General features: G+C 41.8%; 1 protein-coding gene across 1 annotated transcript; it reads right to left on the reverse strand.

Moving 5' to 3' along the window:
* Nucleotides 1-16,036: 16,036 nt before the first annotated feature.
* LOC147901971 (28 kDa inner dynein arm light chain, axonemal-like) lies at nucleotides 16,037-17,749 on the reverse strand. The gene is made up of 8 exons (XM_087375351.1): nucleotides 17,551-17,749; nucleotides 17,386-17,465; nucleotides 17,199-17,280; nucleotides 17,008-17,088; nucleotides 16,778-16,864; nucleotides 16,531-16,638; nucleotides 16,392-16,439; nucleotides 16,037-16,189 (listed from the first exon to the last, which is right to left on the reverse strand). Exons 1-8 carry the CDS (start codon nucleotides 17,656-17,658, stop codon nucleotides 16,043-16,045), a joined length of 741 nt encoding a protein of 246 aa, XP_087231477.1. The 5' UTR covers nucleotides 17,659-17,749; the 3' UTR covers nucleotides 16,037-16,042.
* Nucleotides 17,750-18,771: the final 1,022 nt, after the last annotated feature.

Raw genomic sequence — 18,771 nt, forward strand, 5'->3', positions numbered from 1 at the left:
TGCTCTGTCCCTCTCCTTCTTCCTCTTTTGTGCCTCCTCTGCCCCTCCCTTGTGCCTCTATTACTGTTGCTCTGTCCCTCTCCTCCCTCTTTTGTGCCTCTGTTGGAGGTGCATTGCCTTGTGTAGGAGTCCCATTCTTGCTATTACAACCTCTGCAAGCCTAGTGAGGAGGAAGGCTACAAGACCACGCAATGCTATGACCTCTTATGTCTTCTACAACACCAAAAATGCATTGGATGAGTGGATCCCTTGCACCTACAGTTTAAATGGCTGGACAATGATGAGAGGATTGGCCAAAGGTCCACATAAGCTTCCCAAGAGCAAGAGAGGTGACATCTTGCATGAGTGGAAGGGGCACATCTTAAAGTTCAAGTTTGGGAAGAAAGGATGGCTCGCAAAAGTGCAACATGTTTACCTGGGAAAAGATATGTGGCTTCCTCCATCATTCAATCAATCTAGGATACCATCACACTGTGAGCCTTTCTATCTATGTACCTTTTTCACCTGTAAGTGTAATGAGTCCATTTGGAAATTTTGTGTTTGGTTTCTAAGAGCTCTTATTCATGGTGGAAGATGTTTTCCCTTCGGATTTCGAGGAGTGGGAACCAGTTGAATCATTCATAGGCAAGTTCATTGCGATTCATGAGGATTTAGGTAAGCAAACACATGCTGGGGAGAAGTTGGACTCCTTGCGAATGAAGAATGTGTATTGGTATAATGCAACATACATCACTCCAACGACATCATCAAGCTATGGCCGTCTGCAAACCATTGCACCACCACAACTTCAAGACATAGATTGCAGCAATGTGGACTCGAGAACATTGCAATCATAATAGGACAAGATTGCAAAGGATGTGGGCATGGCCATGAAGTTTACAATTGGATCCAAATGGGCAAGGTTATCTTGGTTTATGCCTCTGCACATTTTTGCTTCTTTATTTTAGAATATACATATGCATAGAACAAAAACTGTGGTCCCACAAGTGTGTAGATGAAAATGCTCTTGAAGATTTACTTGGGATGAATTGGGGAGCCAGGTCAGGCGACCAAAAGGGTGATGTGTTTCAATGTCACATATGTAAAGACAATGTGGTTATTAGATACCATTTGTCACACCAAATGTTGTATTTAGCTTTTCAGTACAGGGGCTGGAAGAAAACAAATGGCCGGTGGCTTCCCCTAGACTCTAATGATGAAGATAATATGGGGGTAAGTTTGTCTATTAATGTTGAAGAGGGAGATGTCAAGAATGTGAATGTCACATCACAATGGACTCTAAGGGATGTGAGAGAACACCTATTGGTCATGGAGGATGGCATGTCAAATTCCTTCTACTTTACCTTAAATGGTGGTAAGATCAGCAACCACCGTGTGGAGAAGTGCATGCATAGTGCCAATTTCATTGCTCCTGCAACTTTGAAGATTGCTAACAATGTGTTTGACTAGTGTAGCATTTAATTATTTGTCCATCAAATCCTAGTTATTGCTTCAAAAGATAATGGACATTTCAATTAAAATGTTATTTCTTTTAATGTTTTCTCCTTTCAGTTCATGGTAAATGTTTTTCAAAAATTTGGGGATTTTATGATTAATTTTAATTTTTAGCATTTTGATATATATTAAGGGGTAAGAGCCCTTTTTACATCACATTCTCACTTTCACATTTAGAGAGCCATAGAAACTCCCATCCTCAAAAGTTACTCCCTCCATCAGCGCTATTTGCCATGGATTCAGCTAGAACTACATTCCAAGACTTCATCTTGTGCAGATCGTGAGGAAGAGCTATTTTTAGTGTTTGATAGGACTTTAGATGTCCTAGGCACATATATGCGAGCCAAGGATGACTTCTCAGATCTCATCCTTTACATGCAAGATAGTTTCTTAAATTTTTCTTATACACTTGACCACTCTTCAAAGATACGCGTTCCGATAGATTACATAAAGTATCTGTTTGAAGAGGAACCCAAGTTTGTAAAGTTCTTAGCCCACTTTTGTGACAACCTTATAGACGAAGGGTTTAGGACAATCAAAGTTCAAGACATCCTAGACGCGAGGATCACAGGAAATACAGGCACCAAATCCCTTTCATGGGAGATGACATTCATCTTCCTTCTCCAAGCAGGAAATTTAGAGGAAGAAGCCTCATCATCTAGCAACCCTTCTAGTAGAACTGCTGATCTGGTCGTCCCTAGACTAGACTCGAACATGTACATGGAAGAGAGTCTTGACAATCCAACAGAGGAGATGGAAGTAGCTCAAGCATTGAGCCTACTTCAAGAGCCCCCAATAGAGCAAGAATCTGCATCGGAGATTGCTGACCCAGACTCAAAATTATGGTCCTTGTCCCCCCTCATCATCGATGGAGAAGAGTGTGTATTCCTCCATGACATAGAGGTTCTTTTTGGACTACGAGAGGATGAGGCACTCGGAGTCCTATCAGGGTTCAATGTTGACACAAGTGTCAAAGATCCTGGGGTTTTAGGTACCAAAGACCAGATAATGGAAGACTTTCTCTTGACGACGTTGGTTTCAATGAGGGATGCAGACATGTCCGTATACGATGCACAACCCTCTTAGGCAGAAGCTTCCACCTCCAATACAGGTCAAGAGAAAGCGTCCACCTCCCAAATGGAACATCACATAGCACCTAGTTCCATCAACATTGCAAATGAGGAAGGAATAGAAGCTAACGATGCTGTAGTGGGTAAGTTCGAATAATATTTATTATTTTGATGTTCTTTCAGTATAATTTGTTTTGTCGGTCTTCTGATGTTTGTTGAATTGTTGTTGCAGGACGCGTTTGAGCTTGATGAATTCTCATCTCGACGGGGTAATGTTCGCAGTGCATTTAGGTAAGATCATTCTTTGGCCCACTACCTCGGCAAAGTCGTAGAGCATATCGTGGTCTTTCATGTCAAATTTTCTCCTCGAGGTCCTTCGGAGCTGCTAAAGTGCAAGGCATTATCGTGTGCTATCGAATACTCCAACATTACTCGGAATGCAGACAAAGTCATTTTGGTACACCGCCTGGCTACTATCAATGCCTTTGGATCGAACATTCATGGCAGGGCATTGACGGCAATGACTATGTCTTTGGCAGTAGGAGAGGAGGATGTTAGTGCTGTTGCGGCTAGATTTATATCTAGGAATCCAGTAGGGGATTCAAAGACCCCTATTCTTGATGTACTTGAATTAGACAAGAAGAAAGATAGCCTGTGAGGCCTTTTGCATATATAAACATATATTTAAATGGATATTTCAATGGATACATGACTACATGTCTTTATTATTTGTTTTAAGTTATCATTGCTTGTCAATGAATTCCATTGTATTTTGTTTAAGTCATTGATGATATATTTTCTCCATCATTTTAATTGTGTTAATGTAATACATTTCTAGCCAATTTAGTATCATTTTCACCAATTCTGGGTATCAAAAGTTCATTTCTATCAAATCCTAAAGGAATTTCACTGTCGCGCAGAAGGGAAAAGTGTCCGGGACGTCGCCAGGACCCTAGAAATACCAAAACATGCCACGACACAAAATTGGGCATTTTGGCAAATCCAAAAGGCCCAAATTCACACCATGGCAGGTCTTGGGCTTTCTAGGGTCTCGGCGACGTCCCAGACACTTTTCCCTTCTACGCAATGGTGAAATTCCTTCAATTACTTACATTAAAATTATCAATTACTGCAGTCATAGAAATGGAGAATACACAACAATGCGATAGTGTAGAGAATGTGGATATATTTTATTAAAAAAGATCGGTCCTTGGGCCTTAGATACAAGATAGTGCCTTCAAGGGCAGGGGGTGGTCTAAGTCCTAAGAGTGGGTTGCAAGAGAATCTAGGGCTTCAAACTTGGGTCACTCCATAGCCGCTTGGCCAGAGCCATGTCCTTGTCCATGATCGTGATGCACTTTGCATGGATGGCACACAAGTTGGCATCCTCGAACAGCAGAGCGGTGGTCACTTGCTTCACAGCCTCCTAGAGCGCCCCGATAGCTCTTGTGTTGAATTGCACGTCATCCTTATATCCCTATGCTATCTCTCGTACCACATGTTGGAAGGGAGCACGCGGGATCAAGTTGTCGATGGTCTTCTGCATTTTCTTGATCTCCCTTAGGACCCGCGCTCTTGGCTTTGCCCTGTATGGCTTCCTGACTCTTGGTGGAGGCTTTACAGGTACCCAAACATGATCCCACGGCCTCCTGTTTGCCTTGAATTTCTTCCGCTGCTCTTGTCTGCGTTGATTGTCCTCCGCAGCCTCCTCTTGTGAATGTCTTGAGCTTTGTCCTTCTTTGGGATGGAGCTTCCTCGGTGTCTGCTTTACCCTCTTCATGGGCACAGGTATCATTTCTATGATGGGTTGTATCACTGAGAGAGGGAAGATTGTGCTCTTCCTAGTAGTCTGTTGGCCCTCAGGAAGCCTCTCTATGTTCGGGAGGTTATCGAATACATTTTGTTCGATTCGGGGAGTGCTCTCATGGGGAGGGGAAGGCTTAGGGGAAGGTTGAGGCTGAGGCTAAGGGAAGGCTAAGGCTGAGGGGAAGGCTGAGGCTAAGGGGAAGGCTAAGGCTAAGGGGAAGGCTGAGGAGAAGGTTGAGGGTCAGGCTGAGGCTAAGGCTAAGGGGAAGGTTGAGGGGAAGGTTGAGGGTCAGGCTGAGGGGAAGGCTGAGGATGAGGGGAAGGCTCATGCTCGTGGGGCTTGGGAGTGGGATCATGAGATTGGGGAGTGTGCTCACGGGACCTGGGGGAGGGCTCACGAGAGTTGGGGGAGGGCTCATGAGAGTCCTAGAAGACCTCACAAGAGTTGGGGGAGGGCTCACGAGAGTCAGGGGAGGTGCCACCAGACCCAGATAGGTTCGTGTGTGTAGATGCCATGGAGGTGGTGGAGCTAGAGGAGGAAGGGTGGAGACGACGTCCCATGAGTCTAGCAGTGTTCTTCACTCTTGCCATTGAATAATGAGAGCTAGGGTTTTTTTTTAATGTTTTATATAGGCCCATCATGTTTTGACATCCCTTTTAGGGTTTCATCGTGCCCCCTGCCCCCGCCCTAATCCCTCCAACCCCCCCCACCCTTGTCGCTCTCCCCTCCCATTGCCCTCCCCTTACTTGCCCCGCCCACACTCGTCTCCCTCCCCCATACCCCCCATCCCCCCCTCCCCCCACCCTTGCTACCACTCCACCCCTCCCCTTGCCCTACCCTGCACCCCTCCCTTCTCTCCCCCCTCCTTCACCATGTCTCCACTTTCCCCAACGTCGTGTGAGTACAAAAATTGTGGTCAAAATAAGCAAGATATTAAAGAGTGAGTACACAAATTGTGGTCAAAATAAGCAATATATTTATTTCATATTTGTATACAATTACACCATAGCTTATGTTGGTGTTTGGACCCATCTGCTCCCTTCTCTCACTCTAGCTTGCAACCAACATGTGACTCCTCGACTCCCTATGGATGCTTTCCAAGCACTATGCCTTCTATTCTTTGATACAATTTGAACTGCTTTTGCAAGTTCTGATGCCTTTAACTTTTCAGACTTCAAAGTCCTTCCTAATAAACATCTAAAAAACCAGTCGAACATTTCATGCAATGCATTGCTATGAGTGACACCACCACCATGCCCTGAGTTCTTGAAGTAGGCTGCCTTGGCTCTATAGTGTGACTTCTCTATGCCTTGTGTATTCCAAATGGACAAAGGGCCCCAATTTTGTACAAACCATGGTCCATGTGCATAGAGAATATGCTGCAAACATGATGAGAATCATTTCAGCACAAAAACTATTTATAAAGCAAGTGCTAAATATCACGATGGTGCCAAGATTACCATGTAATGCGTAATGTGCGACTTCCCCCATGCTTTCACCATTAATTGCATAAACTCTTTCACAGCCATCCTGAACCTTTCATAATACATCTCATCGATTTGAACCTGGCAAAGAAATTTTATTAATGCATCTACCTTTATCCATACTTTAGCTCTCAAAGTTGCTACTTGAGGATGAGAAGCCTTATTGGTTGTGCATTCACACAATGCTTTCTAGTATTCCCAACCCAAACTACTTTGAGACAATGTATGTTTGTCTTTGTCGAGATTGTGGTTCGATAGGAATCTCCTTGCTTCCCTCCACCCATGGACACTTTTGTAGGAAGATTCTATGTTGCCCCATACATTTTCTTATCCTCCTTAAGTTTGACATGTCCTCCATGGAATCCCATCTCTGACAGCAACTTCTCAACTTCTGCAATGCACCGTGCAAATACTTCTTGCAGAATTAATTTCCAAGCATAAACAAGTTGGAAATACAACAACTTATCAAGTACGCACAGTTCTACGTGTAAAGTACATATGTGTACTCTCTCAAGTGGGATGGTCAGGCTAGGATCCCACTTTGGATCCTTCTTGTCGTGATTGGGAGCGTGCGCTTGGTTGCAAGATAGAATGCCATTCTCCCATTGTAAGCCAGCCTTTTGCTTATGTTGCGAACACATGCAATAAAGGCATGTGTTCATTTTGCCAATGTATCTCAACCATGCAAGCACTTGAGGGTTTTCAAATCACCAGCATGATGCCATTTGACTTGAAAGGTTCGATGGCCATCGACTGTCAATGTTTGCCCTTCCTCTTGTCTTTGGATCAGCATCGATGGGATTCCTGTTCTATCTAGAACCCACTTCAATGTCTCATGGCACTCTTTCGGAGTCTCAAATACTACAAGCCACCATATATCTTTCTCTGATTGCACTGAGAAATCTTGCTCTTCTTCTTCGTTCCCTTGAACAAAGGCTAAGGCTTTATTTATAATGTAGATGCTGACTCTCTCTTACTGGTGTTCTTTCACCCTGGTGTTCTTTCACCAATTGAGCTTCATCCATTTTGATGATAAATATGAGCTTTCCATTGCAATCTGTACAACAAAAGAGAGAACTCATTAGGATAAACATGATATGGGAAATGAACTAAGTAAAGTGCAATGCTATAATGGATTTCCTCTTACCATCTTCTCTCATGCCATAGAATTTGACCATTGCTTGTTGCAGTTTCTCAACATCTAAGTAGACATTGTTGAAAGCATTCATCTCAAAGGTTTGCAAGCCAGATTTCTTTTTACTCTTCCAAGTCATTGTGCCCCTTACGCAACGGTACCCTCCAAGCATTTCTCTTACACATTGGTTTGTTTCTGTGCATGTCTCACAGACCAAGGTGTGGGTGGGGGCACTGTAGACTTCTTATACTTTCCCAAAATAGCAGACTTGAAAATTTTGAAAACAGATGTGTAAGCTTCATGACTTACACTGGCAGTATCACAAGCTGCAAGCATCTCCTTTGCATCCACAATATCCTTGAAGTCCTTCATCACCTCTTCAGCAACTTGCACATGTAGGCGCTTGTGTCTTGGGTCCCTTAGTATCCCAATGACATCGCTTGACTTCAATAAACTAGCTAGAGCATATGAGCAGTTAATATCATCCCCATCCATTCTTCCCATCACATCTTCCATGGAGTTCCTAAAGAACAACACAATAAAAACTTTTTCACAAACAGTGTAGCACAAAAGAGTGTAATTTCATTGGAACATTTGATAACTAACCTTGTAGCCTGGACTCTCCTCTTTCTAGCACCACCAGTGGGTGCCAATGCATCCATGTTATGTAAGTAACTTCTTTTCCTCTCCTTCAATCCCAAAGGTGTTTCTTTCATCTTTTGCACTCGTTCTTCTACCTTCTCTCATTCCATCTCTATGGCTCGTTGAACTTGATTGTATATAGATCTTTCCAAGCCTTTTTTGGACTCAACTAGATTATAGAGTGACTCTTCTAATTATGTCGCTCCAAGTCCAATGCTTTGGCTTTATCATGAATATGCATTGCAACAATGGTGCTATTTCCTAAATGTGCTAGCATGTTTGCTTGGGTTCTGCGCATCTCGCTTGCTTGCATAGCCATTGACTGAGCATTGTTTAACCGATTGCAATAACCAAGCAACCCCGCATGTCCACTTCCAACAAACCAAACTAGCTCATGCATTGTATGGAAAGGAGGGCTCTTTTGGTTGGCAGGATCTAAAGGATACAAGGATCCTTCTACCCAAAGTTCGAGATGCTTCTTTCCTTGCGAACGAAAACTGTGGATTTTGGAAGCTCCCCTCAATCCTAGACTACTTGTGCTTGCATATTCAGCCTCCAACTCTAAGTGAACTTGGTACTTGTTGGAGACGTCCTCGAATGGTGCCATGACTAAAGGAGTGTAGAGAAGGAGAAGGTGTGGAGATGCAGGCTTGAAGGAGTAGCACATAGGAAGAGGAAGGGGGATGGGGGAGGGAGGACCAAAAGTTAAAGAGGAGGGAAGGGGGGTAGACTAGTAGGTGTGGAGGGTGAGGAGGAGTAGGCATGGAGGAGGAGGGAGGGAGGAGGGAGGAGCAAGAGGGAGGGGGGAGGAGGATCAACGGTGGAGGAGGGGGTAGGGGGAGGGGAGAAGGAGAAGGAGTGGAGGAGGGAGGGAGGGGGAGGGCAGGAGGAGTAGGCGTGGAGGAGGGAGGGAGGGAGGGGGAGGAGAAGGAAGGGGGAGGGGGAGGGGAGGAGGGGAGGGGGAGGAGGAGGGAGGGGGAGGAGGGAGTGAGGAGGGGGAGCTCGGGGGGGTCACTATGTATAAACCCTCAATATCATGTGCGTTCAAGCCCTATTTGTAAAATCCCTTATTTGTAATTTTTCCATTAATAAAATGTACCCTTTTTTTATACAAATCCATAAATTTTTTCCAAAATCATTTTAAAAACTGCCTTATGTATTTTAATTTCTATAAATTTTAAATATTAAAAATATCCTTCTGTTGAACCCACATGATAGGGTTACATATGATGAATGACCCCCCCGAGAGGGGGAGTGAGGGAGGGGGAGGGAGGAGGGGGAGGGAGGGAGGGAGGAGAGAGAAGGAGGGAGGGAATTCAAAATTCAAATTTTGAATTTTGAATATTTTGGTTTCCACCTAGGAGTAAGAGTTGTGTAAGAGGTGGGGTCACTTTTGGGCTTAACCCACCTAGGTCAGGGGGGGTTAGGACCTACCTTGGCCCTTTCATTAGGACTAATCCATTTCTAAATCCATTCCTTATGAGGCCCTTTTGAGGCCCCAATTCTCCCCTGATGGGGACCTCAAACAAGAAAACCAACAGCCCAAAACTACATATGGTATAGCTCTAAAAGAATCTTCTATCTTGGATAATCAAATCAATAGTGATTCAATCAAGGAAGTGGTAAAAAAATGCTTGAGTAATCCCTTCAATCATTATCTCTAAGTTAGACACATTGTAATATCTTATGAGGTTGGAACCAAGCTTGAGAAACTAAGTTGATTTAGAATTCAAAGAAGACAAGGGAAGAGAAGCTAACACATTGAAAGTTAGGGTAGGGCATTGCCTAAGGATTTCTATTAAGTGCAAGTGGCTTTCAATAAAATCCATGAAGAGATAAAGACAACAACACCAAGTATTGAGTGGACAAAAGATGGCATGATTACTCATGCAATATTCACCATTATGATAAGAGCTCGATAAGAGCTAGCAAAGGTCATATTCTTAGACAATCCATCAAACTGAAAGGTACGAAACTATGGATAGTATAAGCACTCACTATATCCCAACTTAAGTATAAGTCCACTGAGTTAACAAAGGTGAAGAAACTAGAAAGATGGGTAAGTGGTTTGTCTATCATGAAGGTAAGGCTTTCATTAGGCAGTTTGAATCAAAACCTAATTAAAGGCTCTCAGGCTATAATTATGTAGGTAAGTAAGTAGGTTTGAGAATGGATGCCTACTTTAGTGGCTCTACTCATACTTTTCCTACTGTATCTAGCTTTTTTTCAATCTAATTACCTTTTGGTCTCCTGCAACCTATAATAAACCTCTAATAGACTTTCTTTCTGCTTACTTTGTTTCTAAGGTAAGGTCAAGTAGATTTGACATGAACCTAGATTGACTACATATTTAGGTCATATTTTTCCCCTTGTAAGTAGTAGGAAGGACAGTCAAATTAAAAAAGGAGAATGGTTTTGTCTATTCATTTCAGGTTACATTGCATGTGATTGAAGCATTGCTTCAATATGAGATTTGGTGCCATGGTCATAGATGTCATTATCAAAAGAATTCATAGTGGCCCTGGCCTTAACCATTTATGGTGTTTTTGTACCATGGTATTAAATCTTGTATAAGATTTAACAATAAGAAAATCCATATTAGAGTTGTGGCTTGTATGTGGTAGTATATCTACTTGTGAAGATTGAAGCAAGCTCATAGTGATAGGTGAATTGGCCAATGTAATCATAGTGTAGGACTTCCTTCATTTTAGAGGTCCAACTACTAGATGATATCATGATCACATGTGTTCTACTCATTGGATAGGGGATAGGGTGACAATATGCAAAATACCCCAAACCATTTCTATTGGATGGGTGGTTAAAAGACCCCTAATTTATGATTTTTCAAATAATTTTTCATTAGAAATTTAATTATTTTTGTAAGAAAATAAATAAATCCCTTATCATGTAAACTTTGTTGTAGAAGGGCATTAGGATTTTTTTTTGTTTGAAAACATATTCTACGATTATATATTTTTCAAATTCCAACTTGTCCTTGAGCATGCCATCTACCTATTCTTCCATAGCCAAGCCACATGATGAGATCCTAGGTTCTATGTCTATGCCACATTAGTAGACCAAGCAATAAGGTAAAGGTGATTTAAACATTAGAATCTACATGTGGTTGCTATTTAAAGTTGGTCATTTTCTAGGCAAAAAGAATTGAAAGTTTGGATTTTGATATACCAATTATCCTTGTTTGAATGTTAGTGCCCACATGCACCTACCAACACTCATCACAATATATCCCTAAAATAACTATGTGGATGGTTACACTTGATCGTGCTTTTGCTTAACAAGGGAGGGAGATAACCTGATTGCTTGCATTGGCAATATTGTAAAATGCTCCAAGATGAAGATCCAAACTGCGTCCCCAATTAGGACGCTCTGCATCGTTAAGAAGGACTTTGCATGGCGGTTACAACTATAAGAGTGTCACATGGCCAGCTCCCAACGACAGCATGGCCAAGGCTGCCAGCTTGTGATTGGAACATGTGGCGTGCGGTGCTGACTAGACTAGCCACATCACACCTCCCCCCCCTCAATTAGAAACCATGAATGGTTTCAGCCGGCAAACATGCATGCAGGTCACTTTTCCATTGTTGATTCTTTGGAGCTTGTACGTGTACGTTTGAATGCATTGCAAGATCTTGTACGGGCTGATACAAGTATGCATGAAGCTTTCACATAGGCCTTTTCTTCGAACAAGGTAGTAAAGCAAAACAAGATCACCTTCTTGGTAAGTGAAATCTTTGATATCGTCGTTTTAATACCTCTGTTAATGAGATTGGGCTACTCACAGTTTATTGAGCAGTGCTGAACGAAGTACAGGTTGAACCCGTCCGAGATGTAGGTACCAATCGATTGCATCTTTGAACCATCCAAAAATTTATAAATCTAGGAGCTATGGGGAAAACTGAGGATCACGTGCATAAAGAGCATGGAAAGGAATCATCCAGGTCGATGCTTGTATCATGGTGCGATATGCATGCAGAACATACAATAGAATTTGGTCCTAGTTGTCATGAGTCGGGTTGATGTAGGTGCGTATCATTTGCTTCAGTGTTTTTACCAATTCTTATGTGAGTCCAACTGTTTGATGATGGTGTGGGCTGGAAAACAAAAGGTGTATACCCAAACATTTGGAGAGTATCTCCATCACCTGGGATTTGAAATTCATGCCTTGGTTGGATAAGATTGGAATGTCGCGAGACCACATGCTCCATCAAGAACTTCGCTATTGTGTTTGTCAAAATATCTACAACAACCATTGCTTCACACCACTTAGTTAGATATTCGGTTAGGATTATAATGTATTTATTCCCCCCTAATGACTCCTGGGGAATGGTCCTATTACATCCCATGCTACTAACTCGAAAGAATGACTGACTGTGATGCTTTGTAATAGACCAGGGGTTTTTGTCATCAGTGGTTTGGTAGCTTGACAGATTGGACATGCTCTAATATGGTCAGTTATGAATTTGCTCATGTGAAGCCAGTAATAGTATGTTCTTATTGCTTCTAAAATTTTATGGATTCCTAAATGTTGAAAAAGTGGATGTGCATGAAAATAATTAGTATAATCTGTTGTGACTAATTGAGGTTCAGGATATTGTGTAATTGCTTGCACTTTTTCGGGGTCCATTTGGATACCTGCAAAAGATACTATGAATCCAAGAAATTTCAGTTTCCTAGCTACCCACTTATACTTTTTTAACTGTAACTTTAGGTTGTTATCCTGTTGTTATCTTGCAAGCGTTTGAGAACTTCTTCTAGGACTTGGAGATGCTGAGCCCGTGAACTTGTGTCGATCAAAATGTCATCGATGTATACCACCACCACTTTTTGCTGGATTAGTCACTGAATGGATTATTCACCATTCGTTGGAACATGCTTGCAGCATCTGACAACCCGAATGGCATGACTTCAAATTGGTATAGCCCGATCCATGTGTGAAAAATTGTCTTCTCTACATCGTGTGGATTGAGGGGAGTTCGCCCAAACCCAGCTGCTAAATCAAGTGGAGTGAAGAACTTCAATGAACCCAATTGATCCAACAAGTCATCTAGATGAGGTAGAGGATATACATCATGAACTATAACAACATTCAGTGGGCGCAAATCTATGCAAAATCTTAAATCTCCATTCGACTTTTTGGTGAGATGTGGCTCAACTGCCCACGAATTAATTGAAGGTCGAATTACTTGCTTCTATAACATCTTTTTCATGGCTTGATTGATACATTGCTTCTATCTTGGTGATCGTCTTCAAATTGCCATTTTAATTGGGTGTTGCTCTGTAGTTTTTATCTTATGACACATTAGTGTTATAGTCCTAGTGGGAAGAGAAGGATTGACATTTGTCTTTGGGTATTGCTGTAGTAATGCTTGTATGGCTTTGGCTTGTGAGTTGGGCAACAATCCTTTGTCTGTTTGGCTACAAACCACATCAGAGAAATTTCTCCACTGGACCCATGAAATTTGTACATTTCCTTTTACAATTAATGCATGTCGTGTGAAATCTAGGATGGCTTGGTTCTTTTCTAAATCAATTGCACCCCAATATCAACGGGAACAACTGTTTAGGTAGCCAGTAAACCATATGATTGAACTGTTTGCCAGCACACTAGAACTGTATCTAAGCCATTGTATTTGAATTGTACAATGTTTGATGATCACCAAACAACACTTGAATCTCTTTGCCTCGATGTGTTTGTAGACTTAGCTTTGTTAACAATTCTAGACTGATAGAAGAGATGGTACTGCCTGTGTCAATCAACACCTTAAATGATTCCATTGTGACTAAAATCGAGATGATGCATACCTGTCACATATGAGATGTAGATGCCTGCCAATGCGATTGATTCGCCTCAAACAACCAATCGCTCAACCATTTCCCGGTAGCTCTGCCAAAGTCGTTGCATGTGTAATTTGTACATTTTGTACTACTGAACAAGTTGTATCCCTTATACAACGATAATATTTGGCTATGTGGCCATATTTATTTCAATTGAAGCATCTAGGTCACCCTTTTTCATCACAATATAGAAGTCTTTCTTTGTTAAACTTTCGTGGCTAGAACTGTAGGGCTACATTTTGGACATCCACATCCATTGGCACCACCATTTCATTCATTTCTTTCCTTTTGTAATTGGTTTCTACCACTTGTGTTGCCTTTCATGACTCATAGGACTCGATTCACTGAGCTCTCTGGACTGCTTCATGGAACGTTTTTGGACCTTGATCTCTCACCCTTCTAGATATGTCATGTTGAATTTGCAACCACAAGAAAAAGAGTTTCATTTCTTTGGACATGGAGGAGTCTGCTCTCAACAACAATTGATTTAGTTTGACCACAAATTGTGCAACTCGTTCGTTTTCTGTTTGCTTTAGTTCTTGAAGTTATTGTAGAGCCATCTATGTCACATTTGTGTGTGCAAAGTTTTGCATCAATTGGTGCTGTTGCAGACTCAGCCAATGTTGCTTAACTACCAAGTGGCCGCAATTCCTTCAAGCACTGTGCATGATTCTAGTGCTTTTTTGTCATTTGACCAGCCATGATAATCTGTGATGTTCTCAAAATGATCAATCCAAACCATTACCTATTTAGTTGGTAGTCCATTGAAGGACCTGGGACATACTCAGTGGTCTGTTCGCAAGTTGGAAGTAGACGGAGTATGATAGGAATTGAGCATTGCCATCAAAGCTTGATTGGTGTGCGAAAGTTAGTTCATCAACACAATGAGATGTTCAGTTGTGCACAACTTGCAGTAACTAATGGTGCATCTCCTATTCCATCATGTGGTGTTCAGGTGTTTGATGATCCATCATTACCCGACGTCCACCAAATGTAAAATGCTCCAAGATGAAGATCCAAACTGCGTCCCTAATCAAGATGCTCTACATCATTAAGAAGGAGTTTGCATGGTAGTTACAACTGTAAGAGTGGCACGTGGCCAACTCCCAGCGACAGCATGGACAAGACTACTAGCTCGATTGGAACATGTGGTGCCCAGTGCTGATTGGACTAGCCACGTAACAATATGCATGCATGGATAATTTTTTCTTGTTAGTTTTGTTAAGAAGCAAATCTTTTATGTTGGTGTCAAAAGCTTCTATGCCCTAATAAAAATTAAAGTTCGAAACATATGCCAAGATTTGAAACATTTATGAGAAAAATTTCAAGTTCCGCCAGGATTTACATATTTTTCTCCAAGATTCTAAAGAAAAAATATATAATTATAACACGTTCTATGGATATTATGAAACTAAAAAGACTAGCTTGATAAACTTTTGCCAAGATTTTATATCGATATATAAGTATAGCTTTGAAAAAAGTATCCTTGGATGCATGAAGTGTCTTTAGTTCAAAACGTTAAAGCTTTAGAAATGAAACACATGTTCCATGTAAATTTTACAACATTCTTCCATTGGAATGATGATTAAGTTTTCTTTTTTGAATTGAACATGAATCACAAATCCATAAGCTATAAGGCATATGCGGTAAACTTGAGCTCATATCCAAATGGTGTCCACCACTTGTACTAGAGATAAAAAACTAATTTTCACGCTCTATTTCCTCCGTGAATGTTTAAGAACAAGTGATAAAAGCATAGCACTAGCAATATGAAGGAATTTAACTACATCCCTTATCATGGTGTTGTAGTCATTAAAAAAGACTATGTTGTAAATAGAATAATTTTAAGGGAACTTAAATGATAAATGAGTTTTTATATGGCTATGGAGGTGAGTGTGTGCACAGAGAGAGAGAGAGAGAGAGGATGAAAAGCTAGCAGCAGAAGGGGATATGGCTATGAAGGTTTGAGGGTGCACAAAGAGAGAGAGAGAGAGAGAGAGAGAGAGAGAGAGAGAGAGGATGAAGCTAGCAGCACCTACAAACAGCCAAATCCACACATTTCCTTCTTTGTGTGTCTCTCTTTTTTTCCTGTACTCTTCTAAGCTCTCACCATTGAACTTTTCTAGGCTTTTTTCAGAGATTTTAGACTTTTTATTTGAAGGATAAAGCACTAAGGATGTCCACGTAGTTATAAAGTACATCTCTTATCATGTGATCTTTGAACTCCATGTTTGAAAAAGAAACTAGAAAAGAAAGAGGACTATATCAAGAAACTTTGAATAAAGTACATCACTTAACAATGAGTAGTTACCTCGCATTTCAATTGCAAGATGGTTGATCTAAGATAAGCTGTCATCCCCCTATCATCATGATTCTTCGAAGAGCCATTCAAAGCTCAAGTTTGTATGGCGATAATTTTGTTATCAATGAAGTAGCCTTCGTAGGGTAAGGAAACGTTAATCGAGATAAATGATTGTCAAAAAGAATCACCGGTGATTATGAGCAACAAGCTAGGCAATTTGAAGAGACGCATATGTGAATACCCCCCACTAATCTATTTCTTGGCTGGGGCCAAGAAAGCTTCAAGCTGATTCTTGAGTTGCTTGTTAGATTTTGTATAGTAAGCGATTTCTTCTGCATGCTTCTTCTCGTCATAAGCCCTTCGCTCATTCTCTCGCTTCTCTATAAGGTCGCATTTGTTCTGGGTAATGCCATTTGGTCATATGAGCTATTTAGTGGATGCATCTGAAGTACTTGTGAACCTAACACTTTAGCAGTTCTTATGCATCTATAAAAGTGTCATAATTAGTGAAATAATTGAAACAGTTTCTCGATAGCAATGAAAGTATTATACGCATAGTTGAAGTTGCTAAGCTTGATTGAAAAAGTGAAAGGCTCGAGACCTTCCATTCAGCAACTTGCCGGTCTAATTCCTTTATTTCTGTTTCCAACTGCAGAAACACAGCACAGATCAAAGAAGTTGATCTTTCGAACTATTTCCCATTTAAAACCTGGGGTTAAAATTTACGTTCCACACATTACCTGTTGGATTCGAGCCTCCATGTTAGCTTTTCCACACTCCGCTTGCAATGCTTTCCTCAACCCAAATGCAACGCTGCTCTCATATAGCGTTTGGTACGCTGCTATAGTCTACAAATGACAATTTTGATGTCAAAGGAAACGCTTGCAATCCTTGTCTTTGAATTTTCCTTCATATTAAGACGTGCACCTCGGAGGCAAGGGTTGCAATTTGCTGTTCGGTCGAATGCAGAATCTGGGTAAGGCTTACCATCCGAAGCTCGTCTCTTACTCGAAGCAATAGAAGCCCTCTCTCGGCACAATTCACAGTCACTTGCCGGATGAGCTCGTCAAAGCACTGCAATCAATTGGAACGAAGTGGCTAATTAAGTGGAAAGACGTTGTCTTTTTGGAGCATCTCTTAGGAACATTACATTTCGTAATACGATTCCCAACTAGGGTTTGCGGAATATTGAAAATCCTAGATTGCTAACGCTCTACCTCAGCATAAAGCTCTTCTCTAATGGGACAAATCCCGGTCTCACGTGCTTGCCGACGCTGCAACTCCTGATCTAGTTTTTCCTGTTAGTTGGACAGGAGGGGATTCAAATCAGACTTTCTTCAAAAGAGTATACATAAATGTTGCAGTAATGTACTGAGATGACAGTTTTACTGTACGCCGTGTAGGTAACCTGAAGGTTGATGACGTCCAGCCGTGTTGCAGGAGAGCTGGATACACGCTGGATGTACTTTACTCCTTTATCAGCCCATACTCTGGTTTCAATTTCGAAGGACATGAAAGAAAGGGGGTTAAGGAAACCGATCATACTTAATATGTTGCATAGCAGGAATTGTGATTCGAGAAGACCAGTGACTTGCCTGGGAGGAAGAACTTTATCAAGGATATCTTCTGTTTGAGAGATGCTGGCCCTCTGTTCTCCTTGGATGGGGCTCTTTGTCTGCAGGATCAAACAATGTGGCATATAAAATCAGGCGTGCTGAGAGAGAGAGAGAGAGAGAGAGAGAGAGAGAGAGAGGATGTACAGATTTCTTGTCTTTGGGGGGGTCCTTGGTGGTCACGACTTCAGCGTTGTTATACTTGACAAGGGAAGGCAATGGCTCTGGTTGATGTTGTGTAACTGTCTCCCCCATGGAAACCAATCTCGCTGCGGCGCCCAGTCGAGGCAGAATTGACGCTGGCTCGAAAGATCAGAGCGCTAGCCCACATCTGAGGGCGAGTCTGTAGGCGAGCTATTGACGGCTTGTTTCATGCCACAACGTCGTGGGTCGTGGTGTGTTGCTCAAGGGCGATCGATCCATGGAAACTATGAAGATGACCGCTCGTAGATGTTTTGCATGGCAATGGACGGACGTGATCAAAAGAATCAGTTGCTTGTTCCTTTGGATTTGCGTGATGCACTAATTTTCTCTCTAATAATGCGAAGACAATGCTAATCTCAAATCACGGGCAATGGAGGGACGTGAATCAAGAGTTGGTTGCAAAACCCAAACTACTCACTTCTTTTCCACAATGGAGGCTTTGCACCTCAACCTTTATGGGCTCATAGCTCATTCCCACGCTCTCAAAATCTCATCACTATTTTCATCGAACATCCATCTCAACTACACAACTCGAGGCCCACACTCTCGTCCACATCCTTAGCCTAGCATGAAGGTAGAAAGGAAACTCACACCAACCTTGGAGAATAGGTCGATGTTTAGCATGACTTTTGGGGGACATGAATCAAGGACGTATCCAACAACGACGAATGGGCAATATCTCTATCAACAACACAAATTCAATGGCAAATGGATACGAATCCCAACACGACGGAATAGCTCCTCCAGTCAATGAGGCATGGTAGGCTCTTCACAATATGGGGGATGCTCTCCACAACATGGAAATGCTCTCTTATGTCATGGACAAGAAAAAGGGGGGGGAGGGGGTAATGATGACTAATTTAAGAAGTTTTTGAATGACTCTAGGCTTTGCCTCAACTTAGATGCTTATGTCATGGAGAAGAAAAATCAAGGAAATAAGGACAACTATTTTTTATGTTTTTCCCTTGGAAGAGCATATTTTGGACCTTTTTCCCTTGGTGCATGACATAACCATCCAAGGGAAAATGATAGAGGGATATAAAGAAATGTCACATCAAAAGTAGAAAAACCTCTCAAGGTAGGTGAAACAACCCGAGGAGGTCCAAAGCAGGGGGTGCTATTTCCCTCGTATAGTTCACTAAGCAATATGTAAGATAGCACGTG

This window comes from Dipteris shenzhenensis, chromosome 5 (genome assembly GCF_047967505.1).
Source record: "Dipteris shenzhenensis isolate YYH24624 ecotype China chromosome 5, Dip_SZ_1.0, whole genome shotgun sequence".
Lineage (NCBI taxonomy): Eukaryota > Viridiplantae > Streptophyta > Polypodiopsida > Gleicheniales > Dipteridaceae > Dipteris > Dipteris shenzhenensis.